This window comes from Callospermophilus lateralis, chromosome X (assembly GCF_048772815.1).
Source record: "Callospermophilus lateralis isolate mCalLat2 chromosome X, mCalLat2.hap1, whole genome shotgun sequence".
Taxonomy (NCBI): Eukaryota; Metazoa; Chordata; class Mammalia; order Rodentia; family Sciuridae; genus Callospermophilus; species Callospermophilus lateralis.
Window position 1 is genome coordinate 49,087,695 of NC_135325.1, and position 19,378 is coordinate 49,107,072.

The 19,378-nt window shown below is 36.0% G+C and overlaps 1 protein-coding gene across 7 annotated transcripts in view; it reads right to left on the minus strand.

The window, feature by feature from the left end:
* Positions 1 to 15,361, minus strand: part of Chic1 (cysteine rich hydrophobic domain 1) — a 98,751-nt gene extending 83,390 nt beyond the window's left edge. For all 7 annotated transcript variants that reach the window (XM_077107223.1, XM_077107224.1, XM_077107225.1 and 4 more), the window contains exons 1-2: positions 15,002 to 15,361; positions 5,411 to 5,465 (exon numbers count right to left, since the gene is read on the minus strand). In XM_077107223.1, the coding sequence (XP_076963338.1) occupies positions 5,411 to 5,465; positions 15,002 to 15,300 (354 nt within the window). In that variant the 5' untranslated portion in view covers positions 15,301 to 15,361. The remainder of the gene's footprint in view (positions 1 to 5,410; positions 5,466 to 15,001) is intronic.
* Positions 15,362 to 19,378: the final 4,017 nt, after the last annotated feature.

A 19,378-nucleotide genomic window follows, 5' to 3' on the forward strand; every position in this document is an offset into this window, starting at 1 on the left:
GGTAGAGTGTTCACCCAATATGCATGAGGCACTAGGTTCAATCCTCAGAACCACATAAATATAAAATAAAGATATTGTGTCCACCTAAAACTAAAAAGGTAAATATTTTTTTAAAAAGTAAAGGGTAAAAAAAGTAACCAAGTAAAAGTTAAATGCAGAAATGAGTCAGTCCAAAGAACTGAGCTATGGAGCTTTAGAAAACTCTATGTCCACTAGGGAAGAAGGGTGTTAAAAGTCTGAGGAATATTAAAGCTAAAAAACAAAAAGGGAAAAGAAAATCTGGATTTAAAAAAACATGGTAAATGAAATAAATTATATGCCAAGGCATATGATTTTTTAATAAAACATGTTTTATTACATGTTTCAGGAAGTGAAAACAAAAACATTTCTAAAATGTGGCAATTTTCCTTCATCCCCACTAACACTTTCCACTTTTAACAAATAGTTTCAGTTTATACTCTTACCACAGACAAATTAAACATTAAAATATTCAAGTCAATAAAATTGAGAATTCAAATTTTTGAAGTCATCAAATATAAAGAAGTAAAACTTTTACTAGATTTTAAAACAATAAACTAAGATCTTCATTTTGACTTTAAAAGGAGGCCAAGATTGTCTGAAAAAAACTGTATTGAATAACAGTAAAAGTCATAAAATAGAGATAAAGGCATAGGAAATGAGAACTGGTTAACTCTCAATTTTAAACAATGTGAAAGACATGTTTAGTTAACTGTAGAATCAGAGTTAATAACATCTTACTCATTTACTTCCATATAATTGAGTATCTCTAGTAATGAAGGTTAGCTGGAAGCCCCTTAATTTCTAGCTGAATGGGAGGCTGTAAAGAAACATTTCATTCCTTTTGACTCTCTTGGAAAGAAAAAAAGAAAAACTACATCATAAAGGTGGGGGAAAAGGGTCATAATATTTTATAACAGGATGCAGGAGACTGTGCAAACAGAAGAAAATCTAAGCAAACCCCAGCAGGATTGATTTGTCTCCTTCAGTTGTAGGGAACACGGCCCTATCAATCACTTTTTCATATTGGATCACAATAGTAAAGGTAAATTTTTATGGCTTAAGATTCCTAACACTGCACACTAATCTTCCCATAACATCATTTAATTCTTTCAAGCTGAGAGGCAGAAGCTTTAATTTCTTTTCTTTTCTCCTTTATTTTTAAATATTTTTTTAGATGTCAATGGACTTTTATTTTTTAATTTATTGATACGTGGTGCTGAGAATCGAACCCAGTGCCTCACTAGGCAAGTGCTTTATCCAATACATGAGAAAATTTGCACACTATAAATAATGCATACTTGAATAAAATCCACATATCATTATGACGTGTGCTACAAAATGGCCACCGCAGCCCCTTTAATTTCTTTTCTGAAGTTCTGAGTTCTTTCTTTTTCTGGTTACCAGAATCTGTGTGCATATACCTTGCTTGATAATTCTTATGATAGAAGGTCTTTAGTGAAACACGGAAAACAATCTTTTCTGCACTTAATATAAAATATTACCTTTTTCTTTGCATTTTCTTAACACAAAAGAAGCAAAAAATGAATTCTGACAAAATGGCCTTTCAGGTTTTCAGAATTCACTCTGCAATTTTGATTACCTCAGGCAGGCACAAAAGCTATTTACAATCTCATTCATGTTGGAAGACTGATTTCATAAAGAGTACTTTTTCTATTTGAGCTATTGTATTTATTCACTTTTAAATATTTTAACAAAAGGGCTATTATGTCTGGAATTCAAACGTTTTTTTCTTTTAATTTTTTCCCGTTTCTGTAAGGTCTCTTCCCCCAGTTATCACAGAAGCATTTTGATAATTCAGAGTAACCTATACAAATCAAAGTGCTTACTGCAGAAGAAATTTTCTCATTAAAAAATTAATAAAGGGGCTGGGGATGTGGCTCAAGCGATAGCGTGCTCGCCTGGCATGTGTGCGGCCCGGGTTCAATCCTCAGCACCACATACAAACAAAGATGTTGTGTCTGACGAAAACTAGAAAATAAATATTAAAATAATTCTCTCTCTCTCTAAAAAAAAATTAATATAGTTCATGTTATTACTATGCGACTTTAAAAAAAATCAGACCTTCAGGGGCTAGGGGTAGAGGTGAGTGGTAGGGTGCATGCTCAGCATGCCCAAGGCTCTGGGTTCCACCCCCAGCTCCTAAATAAATAAATAGACCTTCAGAATTCTTTTTAGTGATTTTCTTATCATCAAACACACACTAGGAAAAACATCACAGTATCATTTATGCTTTATCCAATACATGAGAAATTTTGCACACAATAAATAATACATACTTGAATAAAATCCACATATCATTATGATGTGTGCTACAAAATGGCCACCTGAAAAGAAGGGAAGGCTTTAAGAACACCTCTTACCCAGATCATTTAGGCTGTGTGAATATACCAAAAGTAGCTTACCGTTCTTATTCCTCTAATTTAAAACAATTATACTCTCTTTCTGATGTGTGGAATTTTTTGTTGAGGTGTGAAAAGATATTCTAATGATTCCTGGAGCACAAAAAATGACCAATTGGGGCTGGGATTGTGGTTCAGCAGTAGAGTGCTCGCCTAGCCCGTGTGAGGCTCTGGGTTTGATACTCAGCACCACATAAAAATAAAGATATTGTGTCCAACTACAACTAAAAAATAATAAATATTAAAAAAAAATTTTACAAAACAGAATTCTAACACTGGGAAATGAACTCAATGACAGTTTTAGGTTTTTTATTTGTTAGAATTTCTTGGACTTGTAATTCAAACTTAAAATACTAAGCCAAGGGCTGGGGATGTGGCTCAAGCAGTAGCGTGCTCGCCTGGCATGCATGCGGCGGGTTTGATCCTCAGCACCACATACAAACAAAGATGTTGTGTCTGCCGAAAACTAAAAAATAAATATTAAAAAATTCTTTCTCTCTCTCTCTCTCTCTTAAAAAAAAGCCAATACTAAAGCTGGACAAAACTGCTAAAGACAACACATGCAGAAACATCAAGAGAAATGTAGAGAATGTCTTCCATTGCAGATGTTTTAATTCATTCTCTTTAATACTGAATTTATCATCTTTCTACCATATAAAATTCAAGAGATACTTTCATGACTGTTTTATGCATTTGGAGGAAACATTTATGATTAATCTGTATAAAAAATCTAAATCTAATCTGTTGCTTCAATTTGTAAATTATTCTAAATGATAAGGATAAGAAGGTAGAACACAGCAGAAATTAAGGCCAAAATCTCACACCAAAGGGGTTTCTTTGTGTGTTTTAAAAAGTTAAATGGCAACGTATTTTCAAATGTTAACTTAGCCTGGTACTATGCTTATTATTATAGGGAAGGATCTGATATTATACTTCAGGAGATATAAAAAGGGCCAACAATCAATACCCAAATTAGTAGTGGAACCAAAGAATAAATTATTACTCAGATGAAGAAAAAGTGGTAAAAGCAGTTAGAAATAGAAAAAAGTGAGTAACCTAAAAAAACAATCAAGGTGAAACTGGAATACACTGAGAATAGTTAACAGTAACCCAGACTAACACTGGGGAGTTAATATGTACCTGAGAATATACTAGAAATTGCATATATGCATGCTCATTTAATCCAACACCAAAAAGTGAGGTAACTATCAGCATCATCTCTATTTTTCACCTAAGAAGTGTGGCTCAGAAGTGGCTTGCCCAAAGCCCATAGCCAGGAAGTAATAGAACATGGGTTGCAACCAAGACCTGACTACAAAGTTATGCTATAACTCTGTGAGCCAAATAAAGTATAAATTACCTTTCAGGGTTAAATAAATTAAGCTGAAATGTCTTATGATTTCTGAGATACCTCTTGAAAAAGGAAATTATTTTGGAATCTTTTTCTCTTCTCCCAATCACAAGGTGGCTGGGGGAGAGCAGGGGAAGATTGGAATTAGGCCTTTAAAAATTAAGAGTAAACAGCTGAAAAACACATCATGACAAAAAAGAGCTAATATCAGTACAAGGAGATTATTTTAGGGAAGAATTTAGAAGAAGCGAGAACAAATTAAAAGTAAATTAAATTTCAAAAGGTAATAGCTGCATAATTAAAAAATGAAAACCATATGAAAAATTGTGCTGTACATGTGTAATAAGAATTGTAATGCACTCTGCTGTTATAAGATGTTCAGAAAATAGCCTCATTCTCACCCTTGCTTCCATCCAGCTCATTTTTCTTTTCTCATCAAAGGTAATAGTTCATATTGTTTCATGTATATCTTTCTGGAATTTCTTTTTGCAAAATACAATTATTTATGTGCTTATTTCTCTCACTTCCTATATATACTATACACACTGATTTATACCTTGCTTCTCCTGCTAAAAATATAAGAAAAATTAACACTAAAATAACATAGAAGCACTTTAGAGAATGATTTTAAAATATGACCAAAATCTATACTGACAAATAACAAACCCTAAAATTAAGCAGAATAAAATTAAATTCCAGGCTCCCAAATATAAGTTAACTTCTTTTAACCCCAAATCATCATTTCAGTTATTGAAAATACTGAATACTCTGTAATATAATTGCTTTTCTTTATTCTGTGTTTCCTCAAATAACAAATGGGTTTAATATAACTTTTTGAGTTTTAGGCAGTTTTCTTCTTTGGGTCTGGAAAGTTAGCATTAGTGTTACTAGGATTTTCTAAACTAGTTTCTTTTCAATATTGCATATATTTAAGGTATATAACATGTTTTGATATACATAGTAAAATGATTATCAGTCAAGTAAATAAACATCTATTTTCTTAGTTATCTTTTGTGCCTGAAAACTATTCACTTAACAAATTTCCAGTATACAATATAATCATCATGCTGTACATTAGGTATCTAGACTTAAAGTTTTCAATCCTAGAAGTCTTCGAATTAAGCCTCAATGCAAAACTATTCTAATGAATATAAAGGAAACAGGTAATAATTTCTTCCAGTGAGTCCAATTTTAGAAACTCAAACTATTTGAAAGATAAAACAATATCTAACCAAAAATTTGATACTTTACATATAGAACAAATCAAACCACATGGCACTTTAAAAATGGTGATACAATTAAAAATAATGTTGTTAATAAAACATTGGAAATCAATGACCTAAATGAATACAATTATAGCTGCCTGTGCTGGAAAAATTGCAAAAGTTAAAAACTGAACACAAATAATAGCCAGCATTAATGAACAATAGATGAAATAACTGGTCAGAGGCTGGTAGTCATGGAGACAGCTTTTAGTCACCTCCAACACAGGTTCCAAGTTCGGAGGCTTCCTGGTATTTGATTTAATTACCAATGAGTCAAAGAATTTGTCATAACACTGAATAAGCCATAAAACGATGAGTTAGAATTGGAAAATTCAAAGCAAAATTTCACTTACCTTCCCTGTTAGAACTGAAGGAAATTCAGTATCAAATTTGTTGCTCAAGCCAAACCTTAAAAACAAAGAACAAAATATATTCTATCCAGCATATTTAACCTTTTCCCTTTCTTTAAAAAAAGTTACAAGCCTGTTTATTTTTCTTTTGGTTTTCTGATTTTAAAATGCCTCTTGAATATATACATTTTTTATGTTTTTGTACCAGTTTAAAAGAAACTTAATTTAAAAAATAGATACAGAGTCTTAAAAAACATTAAATTGAAAAACAAAATTGTCCTGGATTTTTTTTTTCTGGTACTGGGGGATCAAAGCCAGACCCTCATGCATACTAAGACAAGTGCTGTATCACTGCACTACACTCCCAGCCCAGGGAGGAAAAATATGATAGTTATAGAAAGAAAATCTCTGACTTTTAATCCAAATTAATAGTAAAAGAACTTTTATAAGAGCAAATGTTGGGCTGGGGCTGGGGTTCAGCAGTAGTACACTTGCCTGGCATGTGTGAGGCACTGAGTTCGATTCTCTGCATCACATATAAATAAGTAAATAAAACAAAGGTCTATCAACAACTAAAAAAATATTTTAAAAAGAGTAAATGTTATAATAAAAATACCCCTCTTTACCATTAATGTAGCCTTTGGAACTATACGATTTAATAACTTGTGAACAGTTACTTTTAATATACTCAAGGATTGATCCTTATGAGTGGCTTTCATGTGTTCAATGAATTCTACGAAAACAGATTTCACCCTCTAAGGCTTTCTCTTCCATTATGCTCACTAAAATATGTACTAAGAAGTCAAAACTTAACACACACACACACACACACACACACACACACAGTCAATAAATGGGTAAAAGAACTAAACAGACATTTCTCCAAAGAAGAAATACAACGGACAATATATGAAAAAATGTCCAACATCCCTAACAACCAGGGAAATGCAAATCAAAACAACACTTGAGATTTCATCTCACTCCAGTTATAATGGCAATCATCAAGAATAAAAATAATAATAAATACTAGCAAAGATGTGGGGGGAGAGGCACATTCATACATTGTTGGTAGGACTGCAAATTATCACAACCATTTTGGAAAACACTATGGAAATTCTTCAAAAGACTAGGAATGGAACCACCATATGACCCAAAAATCCCACTCCTTGGCATTTATTCAAAGGAACTGAACTAAGCATACTATAGTAAAACAGGAACACCACTGTTTATAGCAGTGAAATTCACAATAGCCATGTTATAGAACCAGCCCATCAACAGATGAATAGATAAAGAAAATGTAGGATATAAACCAACGGAGTTTTATTTGGTTGTAAAGAACAACAAACTTACGGCATTTACCAGTAAATGGATGGAACTGGAAAGTATCATGCTAAATGAAATAAGCTCAGAAAGTCAAAGATCAAATGTCTTCTCTCCTTTGCAGAAGCTAGAGAGAAATAAGGAAATAAAAGGGGAAGGATCCCATGATAAAAGAAGAAGGATCAGTGGAGTAGAAGGAGACTGAGAGGGAAGGAGGAGGGAAAATGAGGAAGTGTGGAATGAAATTGACCAAATTATGCTATATACATACACGAATATACCACACTGAATTCACTTTTATGCAAATATATAAAGCATCAATTAAAAAGACAAGAAATAGAAGGAAGACCACTATAGTATAGGAAGGAGAGCAGGGGAAGTGAGGAAAGGAGGGAAAGTGGAAATACTGGGGATTATAATGGAGCAAATTATATTCCTTGTATATATGAATGTGAAAATGAATCCTATTATTATATATAACTATAATACACTAATAAAATATTTTTAAAGAAGTCAAAATGAATTTTATTAGCTTTGCTCATCTATTTGTTGATTTCAGTAGGGACAATATAGTTACTTCCTCAATGTCACACCATATCATAGTGACTACAATTTTACACTAGAGGATGATAGGTTGTAAACAAAAACATTGAGAACTCCACGAGGAAGGCAGTAAGAGTAAAAGTTACCAATAACTATGTACTTACCATGCTACCTACTGTGCTAAGTATATTACTACAAAACTTTAAAAGCCCTCAAGAGAAGTATTATTATCCCCATTTGGGGGGCAAGGAAGCTGACAATAAGAAAAAATAAATAAATACATTAACTACATGACTTGCTTGAAGTCATGTATATACTAAATAAGTGGGGGAAAACAAAATTCATATGCTGATCCCTATGCCTTTTCTGTTCTGTATTAAGCTCCTTGAGAACAGAAACCATGGGTTATTTTGCTCCTTCCATTATAGATAATACTATAATGCAATCCAGTAGTTTTTTTTTATTACCAGGGATTGAACCCAGGGCACTTTACCACTAAGCTACATCGGGTCCCTCCCCCAGCCTCCACACACTTTTTTTTTTTTTTTTTTTTTTGAGACAGAGTCTCATTAAGTTGCTGAGGGCCTCCCTAAATTGCTGAGGCTGGCCTTGAATTTGTAGTCCTCCTTTCTCAGTCTCCTGAGCCACTAGGATTACAGGAGTTGGCCACCATGCCTGGCTCTGGTAGGTTTTTAATAAAAGTTCGCAGAAAATTTCACTGAATAAGTTACTGTACTGTTTGATGTTTGATTCAACTGCTAGTTTGGTCTTAGGGGCTTTAAAGAAATGTTAGGAGGGGCTGGGGATGTGGCTCAAGCGGTAGCGCGCTCGCCCGGCATGCGTTCGGCCCGGGTTCGATCCTCAGCACCACATACAAACAAAGATGTTGTGTCCACCGATAACTAAAAAATAAATATTAAAAAAAAATCTCTCTCTCTCTCCCTCCCTCCCTCTCTCACTCTCTCTTTAAAAAAAAAAAGAAAAAAAGAAATGTTAGGAATCCACATCTAATTAAAACTCTATGCAAGAATTTCATATTCTCCTTACATCATTTATGTGAATAGTTCATTTTCAAGGACATGAGCCAATCTTAAGCACAAACACTCTCTATATGTAGCAGCCACTAGCATGATATATGTCTATGCAAAAAATACTACATCTTGTATGTTAAGAAATGTATTTTTATCAAAGTTCTATATTTAAAATAGTTAAGAAAATTAATTACCAATTGTAAAGACTTTAACTACATCAAAAAAGTCAGTCATTAACTCTGTTCAGGTGTGTATACAACATGTAATGAGAATACATATTCCCTCTAAATCTATAGACATAATAGTACATCTAAACTTAAAACCAGATGGGATATCCTATGCATAAATTTTATAACAATTTTCATCTGCTGCTTGAGTAATTGACATTCTAGTATTAAAAATATATTCGTATTTACATGCTAATTTAGTATTCAGTAATGAGACAACTATTTTAACAGAAAGAAACACATTTCACTTATATCATTATTTAAGATGGGTACAGTGGTACATACCAGTGATCTCAGCAACTTTGGAGGCTGAGGTAAGTTCAAACCAGCCTCAGCCACTTAGCGAGACCCTAAGCAACTCAGGGATACCCTGTCTCTAATAAAATATCAAAAAGGGGTAGGGATGTGGCTTGATGATTAAGCAAATGTGCTGGGTTCAACCCCTGGTACCATAAATAAATTAATAAATAATTGTTTAGTGGCTTTATCACTACTCAAAAAAGACACAATTCATTATTCCACAGAGTAAATTCTTCTTGTGCAACAAAAAATTGATAGATTTTCACTTTTAAGAAAGACATATATTTTAAAGTAGAGCTTTATTTTCACATCATATCTAAATGCCTTTTAGATGCAATGTCAATAGCATACTTTTACTTCAACTGGAGTTTTCTACCATTTGAGCTTTTTGCCAGCTCTGCCATTCCTTTACTAGATATCAAATAAGTAGTAGATATAGACAGATGTATTTATCACAATGTTTAGAATATTTTTATTATTTAAAAAATTCTTAGCCAGGCTTGGTGGTGCACACCTGTAATCTCAGTGACTCAGAAGGCTGAAGCAGGAGGTTCATGAGTCCAAAGCCAGCCTCAGCAATGGCAAGGTGCTAAGCAACTCAGTGAGACCCTGACTCTAAATAAAATACAAAATAGGGCTGGGGATGTGGCTCAGTGGTCAAGTGCCCCTGGGTTCAACCCCCAGTACCAAAACAAAAGAAAAATTCTTAAGCTTTGCTTATTTCAGTTGTACTTATCACCAGATAAAGGAACCCTCCACTGTTTCCATTTCCCTTTATTAACCTTTTGAAATCTGATTTTTTTCTTTTCTTTATGGTACCAGGGATTGAACCCAGAAGCACTTAACCACTGAGCCACATCCCCTGCCCGTTTTTATATTTTATTTAGAGACAGGGTCTCACTGATTTGCTTAGGGACTTGCTTAGCTACTGAGGCTGGCTTTGAACTTGCAATCCTCCTGCCTTAGCCTCCAGAGCAGCTGGGATTATAGGCATGTGCTAGGCTAAAATCTGATATTTTTTAATAGATGGAATATTTATTAAGCTTATTTTATATATATATGTATATATATATATATATATATATATATATATAAATATTGTGGATGAATCTTTATTTTATTTATATATTCATTATATATGTTGTGGATGAACCTTTATTTTTATTTATTCATTTATAATGCTGAGGATAGAACCCAGTGCCCTCATACATGCTAGGCAAGATATTTACCACTCAGTCAAAACCCCAGCCCCTGAATTTTTGATGCTGCCATTTTACTGAAAATAATTTTTTATTCAGCAAAGACAAGTTCTTCTTGTCTTATTTACTGCCAAATTTAATGTCCTCCTCTAAGTAGAAAATTTTTCTGGACTTTGCAGCTGTGACACTGTTGATGATTTCCTAACATTCCTACTCTTTTTATTCTACACCAACTCTTAGCTTTAACTCATTTGCTTCACAAAGGCAAGTCTGCAGTTCATTAGCATCTGATAGCTTGGACAATCTCACCTATGCTAATACCATCAGATCTATTTTCTCTAGTAACAGGTATTTTTCCAACATGCTCTAGTCCTTCATCTTCAATTGTAAAATGAAATTTTCCATTTGGATATCTTGCCACAAAATAATACATTGTCAGGCTGGAGATGTGACTCAGTGGTTAAGTTCCCCTGGGTTCAATCCCTGGTAACAAAAGAATATATGACGTCAAGTAAAACATATCTAAAATTAGATGTAACCCTTTCTTGGAAACCGTTTCCTCTTTGTACTTTACTCTCTTCCCTTAACCTAGACCTTGGTATCATTTTTTTGCACCCTCCCTCTCCTATTTTTTGCACCTTTATTAAAGTAAATATTCCCCAAATCCATTCACTTGCTCCTTTAAATTCTCATAATGATTCTTTCTTTCCCATTGCCACTGCCTTGTCTTTGCCCATGATTTTCTTGCTTCCTGTCCTTAGTTCAAACTGTACACAGCCTTCAGTTCCAACCCCAATATAATGCCTTGAATGCTCAAGTTAATATGGATTCCCTTTCTCTGAACACTCATAATCACTTCTGATCTGTATTACACAATTCAGCAATTAAAATATTATCTTTAATTCTTTGCTGCCCCATATAAATATCAAAAAGGAAATGTTCTGGTTAGGTTTGTAAAGCCAGACCTGTATTTTGTTTTTTCTGTATTCTTCCTAGTACTTAGCCCCAGTGCTGAAGTTCTTAAGAAATATTTGCTATATTAACATTACTAATTTTTCTCTAATATAAAAATTGTTATTTCTAAAAAGGAATATTAGAAATGGTAAAGAAAGTATTATTTTACTTCCTAAAACACTCCCTGGTGACCTATGTACAGTTGCCCCTGTCAGTATTCTATGAGGAATTGATTCCAGGCCCATCTTGGGTATCAAACTCCTTAGATGCTCAAATCCTTTATATTAAAACAACACAGTATTTGCATATAACATATGCATACCCTTCTGTATACTTCAAATAATCTCTATTATTACTTACAATAACTAATACAATAAAAATTCCATGTAAATGTTACATTGTATTGTTTAGAGAATGACAAGAAAAATGCCTGTACATGTTCAATATGATGTGATTTTTTTTCAGATATTTTTGATGTGCAGTTGGTTCAATCTGTGGATGTGGACTAACTATATATCCACAACAAAAAAGTATGAAGAAAAGCAAACTATGCTATTTCTCTCTTATAATTTTGGCTAAAAGTAGCAATCCTGTTTTTGCCTACCAGGGATTATTTTTCTCGAACTTTTCTCTTTAGAAACTGAGCACATAAAGAGAATATTTAACTCAAAGAACCTTAGGCCCAAGAGTTTCACTTACTAGCCACTAGCAAAATGCTGAAATGATTGCTGATGAATAAAATACCTCACCTGTTAAGAACCCATTAAGAACTGTGAGTCCACAGAGGTTAGACAATCTCATCCACTTATTATTCATCATTGATAGATATTAGCCCAAGATGTGAGGCTCTTTAGTATCAGACAAACAGGCACTTGGGAACTGCTCAGGCTGCCATTTTATCGACTTCATTAAATATAGAATCTGTTATGTGTTTGAAGCCAACCCAGCTGGTGATCCTCAATTATTGCATTTTCTTTGTGTTTTCTTTTTTTTTACTATTTAATTTTTAGTTATAGATGGACACAATATCTTTATTTTATTTTTTATGTGGTGCTGAGGATAGAACCTAGTGCCTCAGGCATGATAGGTGGGCCCTCTACCTCTGAGCCACAACACCAGCCCTGTCAAGTGTTTTCAATGCCCCAATTTTTAATTTCTTGGAACAATTATTTGTAGTAAAGGAGATTGAGGCAAAGAAGAATGTGTCCTTTTAGTTGCTCTTCCCTCTTCTTCCCTCCCTTTTCATCTTTTTGAAAACAGCTATACATCAGCCTTTCAAACCTTGCACAAATTAAAGTTCCTGTGCCCAGGTTGCTTAAGCATAATAAAATTCTGCCAACAAGAAACATTATTTCACTAGAAAACTTAGAACTGAGTCTGAAGCACATGCTCTGAATTCTATTTACTTTATCAAGGAAAGACTATGCCATATAATATAAATTTTTAAAAGATTCTATTTAGATCTCATCTTTCATATGGAAATAATCATGTCTTTCTACACTGTAACAATGGCAAGTCACCAGAGATAGCTTCAGCATTCTCAAAGCCTAAAACCTTATGAAATATTCACTACACATAAATGCAAATTAACAATGCATCACTATAATGCCTCAAAAACAGCTGACAGGCGAGGCATTCCATTTACTGATTTGGGAAGTATCAAAAATTTGCAGTGCTAAGTTTTTATAGAAATGTGCTGTTTGGCAAATTTGGCCATCTTTTTCTTTTCCTTTTTTCTTTGGTACTGAGGATTGAACCCAGAGGTGCTCAACCACTGAGACACTTTCCCAGCCCTATTTTGTATTTTATTTAGAGTCAAGGTCTCACTGAGTTGCTGAGGCTGAGTTTGAACTTGCATTCCACTAGCCTCCCAAGCCTCTGGCCTCAGCCTCCCAAGCTGGGATTACAGTCGTGTACCACTGCACCCAGCCATCTTTTTCAATTCTATAGCTAATAATTTCAGTTTTTTTAGATTAGTTTTTTTAAATATTTATTTTTTAGTTTTAGGTGGACACAGTATCTTTATTTTATATTTATGTGGTGCTGAGGATCAAACCTAGTGTCTCATGCATGCTAGGTGAGCGCTCTACCACTGAGCCACAATCCCAACCCTTAGATTAGTTTTAATGAAATGATTTTATGAATTCCTGGGATTTGGTTAATCTAGAACCCCTACTAATTTCTATACAAGTGTGCTATCAAGGGTAAACATCCATGTTTTAAGAAATATAAAGAATGTGGTAATGTCTATAAATAAGGAAAAAAATCTCATGAGATGTATTTTTTTTCTGTATTTCAACACATTGGATCCAAATAGTTCTCCTAAAAATATCAAGAATAAAACCGATAGAAGCCTGGGAATATAGCTCGGTTGTACAGTGTTTGCCTAGTATGTGCAAAGCCCTGGGTTCAATCCCCAGCATCAGCAAAAAAAAAAAAAAAAGAAAGAAAACTGATAGGTATACTTACATGCAATATCACTCAGACTGGGCTGGGATTGTGGCTTAGTAGTAGAATGTTTGCCTAGCACGCGTCGGGGTTTGATTCTCAGCACCACATAAAAATAAATAAATTGATGTCCTTTTGGACCACAGGGCTCTTCCCAGATCAGAGAAGCCCAGGTGTAGGCTCTGCCAGAGCCAGAGGGAAAACCCATCCTGTGAACTGCTCTGGGGCTGGGAGAGCAGCAGAGCCCACCAGGCCTTAGCAATAACTGGACCTGAGGAAGCTGCTGTCTTCTTTCCTGCCCCATGAGCAGCTCCATCCCTGGCAGGCTGCCCTGCCAATCCACTCCATTTTGTTCACGTTTCCTTTCCACTCTTCCTGCCAAGAGCAGGCCCCTGGCTCTGTCCTGGGGAATGTGTATTTAAGAGAGACCTATACTGGTATTAAAGCTGGTTAGTTTTATAAAAATACATAAATAAAATAATAAATAAATTAACTAATTAAAAGATATTGTGTCCAACTACAACTAAAAAATAAAAAAGCAATAAAAGGTAGCAGAATTAAGAATGAATACTAACACAATACTTATATTTTCAAGTATTTACAATTCAAGCAAATAAATATAAGGAAGTACTCTTCAAAACCCAGAGAGCTATCAATTTTTCTTATTTTTCTGCTTTGCAACTAAAATGTTATGAAGTCCCTTCTCATTTTATTTTATGAAATATGATACAAGATTTCAATTTTTAAAAAGCCATACTGGCAAATTTTTAAGAAACCATCCTCACCTTCTGGAGGATTAATTTCCACATACATTTAATATTAGTATATTTAGTATTAAGGCAAAAAAAAAATCCCCTGAAAATATTTTAAACTATCACGTAGCTGAAAGGTTTTAGAAACAACCTACTCCAAATTCTCTTTTTGCATATGAAGAAACCAAGGCCCACACACAGGAAGCAAATGACCAAGGTCACAGGGCCAGGAAGAAGCACTTGCACTTGCAAGATACCCCAGACTCAATCCCCTGCTCTTTCTATTTTCATAGCTGCCTATATTTAAGGAACGTCAGACTGAATAGTGCTCTAAACAGGGAAAGAATGACTGTATCCATTCATATAAGGATTAGACAGGAAGAATGGATGGATGAATATGCAGGTGGATGGATGTTTACATTATTCAGAAAACATCACGTTTCTGTTTTTTAGAATCCAAACCTAGTTCTCCTCACATGTCACAGCAGTCACCGTTTTTCCACTAGGCACCGATCCTGGCAGCAAAGAACCCTCTAGTACATCCTGCAGTTTTGAAAATATTCACTTGCCACCATACCTACACGAAAGGAAACTCACCCCTACTCTCTGGCTTTCAAACCCCTAAGTTCCCAGTCATAAGCTTATTCTTCACACGCTCACATTCTCCTTACTTACTTTACTCCTATTCACCCTCGTTTCTCCGTTTTGACCAGGTACGCCTCAGTCAGCCCTCCCCCCACTCCACAGGCCCTTCGATCGTCTTCTCATTTCTGTCTCCAAATCACAGCCTTCTCAAACCTCATGGCCCCCTCTTGCTTACACAGTGATGTGGCCTGCGCCGCGCACCAGTACAGGGTCCGGGGCATATCTCCGCAGATGCTCCTCGCTCACTACCCGAGGCGGGGGCGGCACCTCCTCCTCATCATCATCTTCCTCCTCTTCCTCCTCTTCTTCTTCCTCCTCCTCCTCCTCCTCTTCCTCTTCTTCGTCATCATCGGGCCCAGAAACAGACGACAAAGACGACGGCGGCGACGACGACGTAGCGGCTTCTTCTTCTTCCTCCTCCTCCAGTTCCGAGATGGTGTCGAACTCCGCCATGTTGGGCAGCAGGATGCTCATCACGTGACCTCGAGATCGCCGCCACTCTCACCAAGAAGAATTTGAACCTGCGGAGGTGCTGGAAGAGGAGGGGGAAGAACAGAAGAGAAAGAGGCGGGGGTGGGGATAGGACTTGAGGAGATGCGCCTGCGTGTTGGGCAGATCGATTGTGGCAGGGATGTTGGAGGCGGGGGAATGAGGGAGAGAGGTGCAAAATCAGTGTACGCTTGCGCAGCTCCAAGGGGAGGGGGCCTTTAGAGGTGAACTGCAGGGAATTATCGAGGTCCGTTGGCAGGTGCTCCTCTCTTCTTGCTGCTCTTTGGGTGTCAGCTAGTTGTATCCCTGGGATGTACTTCCGATTTTTATATCCAATTAATTAATACTGGGTCTTATTATTCTCAGTGGAGGCGATTGAAGGAAAGCACATTCTATAATAGTGAGCTTAGAACTTTGCCCAGAATATCTCAAGGTATAAGTGTATCAATATCTGATGTTTGTTCAGTATTACAGTGTAAGAGATCTGCATTAGAACTTTGCCACAACTTTAGAAGCAGGGTGAACATTTTTATTAACATGTTACTAAAGAGGAAACATTCGTGGAAGACTTAATACTGGTCAGAGAGCCCTAACTGTATATCTTATTTAATCCTCCACAACCCTGTATGATGATCTCATATTACACATGGGAAATGTAATTTTTTTTCTTGTTATTTTTAGTTGTAGATGGACACAATACCTTTGTTCTATTTATTTATTTATTTATGTGGTGCTGAGTTTGGAACCCAGTGCCTTAAACGTGATAGGCAAGTGCTCTAACCACTGAACCACAACCCCAGCCCAGATAATTTAAATGGAGAGAGAATAAATGACTTGTAATGGAGCTACTAATGGCAGACCTGTTTTTTTATTTTTTAATTTTTGGTACCAGGGACTGAACCCAGGGGTGCTCAACCACTAAGCCACATTCCCAGCCCTTTTAATTTTTAAAATTTTGAGATAAGGTCTTGCTAAGTTGCTTAGGGCCTCACTAAATTGCTGAGGCTGGCTTTGAACTTGCGATCTTCCTCCCTCAGCCTCCCAAACTGCTGGGATTTCAGGCGTTGGCCACCACACCAGCTCAGACCTTCTGATTCCAGAAGCCCAGTAGCTTAACCAAAAGACCATACTGCATGAAGTTGTTTAGGAAAGTTTTGTAAAGTGGTGCATTTTAGGCTGGTTCTTGAAATGTGACTGAGAAAGAATATGCAGATTTGGATTTGAGGAATTTGTTGGGGGCTGGCTGGATGGAGGGAGTGTATAAAGCATTCTAACTTAAGGAAACATTAATTAACATTATCCATTTTCCAGACACTGAGCTAATGACCATACAGTGTCTTTGTTAACCCTTAATCATGTGAGGTAGGCATCATCATACCTATTTTACAGATTATAAAACTGAGTCTCAGTAAATTTTAAGTAATTTGTTCAGATCTATGGTGATCTTTTTTCATTTCAAATGTTCTACCCTGGGGCTGGGGATGTGGCTCAAGTGGTAGCGCGCTTGCCTAGTGTGCGTGCGGCTGGGGTTCGATCCTCAGCACCACATACAAACAAAGATGTTGTGTCCGCCAAGAACTAAAAAATAAATATTAAAAAAATTCTCTCTCTCTTAAAAAAAAAACACAAATGTTCTACCCTGTCTTCTCCACACCATTAAAATGTTTTAGAGATCACATATTTTAAGTGTACAAATAATGTGACAAACTGGTTTGTATTTGGCAGCAGAACAAAATCATTAAGGCAATGAAGTCACACAGCTACTAATTAGCAGAACAATTATTGTAATCCAGGTATTCCAAATCCAGCGTTTTTTTGCTCTTTTTATTCTTTTTTTTTCTCTTTTTAACCTACAGCTGCATTTGATTCTTCTCTTTCAAGAAGCAAAAAGAGGGTCGGGGATTTAGATCAGTGGTAGAGTGCTTGTCCAGCATATGCAAGGCTCTGAAAAAAAAAAAACGTAGAAGAGACTAAACCTTTTCCAAACATATTATCCATAAAGTAAACATCATTAAGTCATTGTCTAGAGGGAAAAGTATTTTCCTGATGGCTCTTGCCATGGTAATTTCTCTTTTCATGACTCAGAATCAGGGCAGGAGGGGAATATTTGAAGGAGAGAAAAGGAAAGGGGTAGGGATAGATTTTGTGACAAGTGCAAATAAGGTACTGAAACTATAATAAAAGTGAAGGGGCTGGGGTTGTGGCTTAGCAGTAGAGTGCTGGCCTAGTACATCCAAGGCCCTGGGTTTGATCCTCACCACCACATAAAAATAAATCAGTAAAATAAAGATATTGTGTCCAACTACAACTAAAAAAAATAAAGAAATGTTTTTAAAAAATAAAAGTGAAGAAATGGTAGCTATGGAGGATGGGAAGGAAAGAGGGGAGATAGGGAAATTCTGTCAAAATGGAAAGAGGCCCCTGACTTTAAGTCAGATGTCAAAAGGACAAAGCAGTTCAGAAAGTGCTATGCTTGGCTAAACGCACAAGTATAGTCAAATCAGCTAGTTTTCATGCTTATACATTGTGCTGAAAAGGCATATGTGATTCCAAAGGTAATTTGTTTTGCTGAACTGTAGGAGAATTTGAAATTGGACAAACTAAGAGCAACACATTTTTTTAAATTCATTGTCAGTAAACATAAGAGACACCACATATTCAAAATGATACTTCATCATTGAGAATAATAGTAAATGGAAGAGTGGATAGAGATGAAAACAGGCCATGTAACATTCTGTCTACCTGATGTGGTAAGGAGGGCATGGGGACAATTATTCCATCTATTGGTTGGGGATCTGAGGCATAGGTCACAATTTTAATGATCTGGGAAGATTTCATCATTGAAACAGCTGAAAAGAATGGTAACATTTTGGGGCTGGGGTTGTAGCTCAATGGTTGAGCGCTTGACTAGCACATGTGACACTGGGCTCATCACATAAAAAAATAAGTAAATAAAATAAGTGTTTTTTAAAAGAATGGTAACATTTTAAAGATAGATTAAAGATTATTTTATTTATTAAAACATGAAATTCAGCCAGATGCGGTGGCACACTCCTGTAATCCCAGCTGCTCTGGAGCCTGAGGGAGAGGATTGCCAGTTCAAATCCAGCCTTAGCAACAATGAGGCACTAAGCAACTCAGTGAGACCCTGTCTCTAAATACATTGAGCCACATCCCCAGCCCTAATTTTTTTCTTCCTTATTTTATATTTTATTTAGAGACAGAGTCTCATTGATTTGCTTAGTGCCTCGCTTTTGCTGAGGCTGGCTTATGGATTGTGATTCTCCTGCCTGAGGTTCTGGAATTACAGGCATGTGCCACCACACCGGGGATCCAACCCAGTGCCTCACATATGCCAGGTAAGCACACTACCACTGAGCCAGGATCCAAGCCCCTACCCCTACTATTTCTATGAGACAAATTGCTCAACTTCTGGGTCTGGGATTTTGTGGCTCTGCTGTAGAGTGCTCACCTAGCACTTGGGAGGCCCTGGGTTCGATTCTCAGCACCACATAAAAATAAATAAATAAAGATATTGTGTCCAGTTACAACCAAAAAATAAATATTAAAAAAAATTGGGGGGGCTGGGGATGTGGCCCAAGCGGTAGCGCACTCACCTGGCATGCGTGCAGCTCGGGTTCGATCCTCAGCACCACATACAAACAAAGATGTTGTGTCCGCCGAAAACTAAAAAAAAAATAAATATGAAAAAAAAATTGGGGGCTGGGATTGTGGCTCAGCGGTAGAGCACTTGCCTAGCCCGGGCAGGACCCGGGTTCAATCCTCAGCACCACATAAAAATAAAGGCATTGTGTTGTGTCCATCTACACCTAAAAAAAAATATTAAAAACAATTTTTGTTTTATCAACTTCCACATATAGGTAAGACCATGAGGTATTTCTGTTTCTGTATCTGGCTTATTTTTTTTTTTAGAACAATGACCTCCAGTTCTATCCATGCTGCTGCAACTGACAGAATTTCATTCTTTTTATGGTGGAATAATATTTCATAGTGTTTACATACCATATTTTCTTTATCTATTTATCCATTGGTGGACACTAAA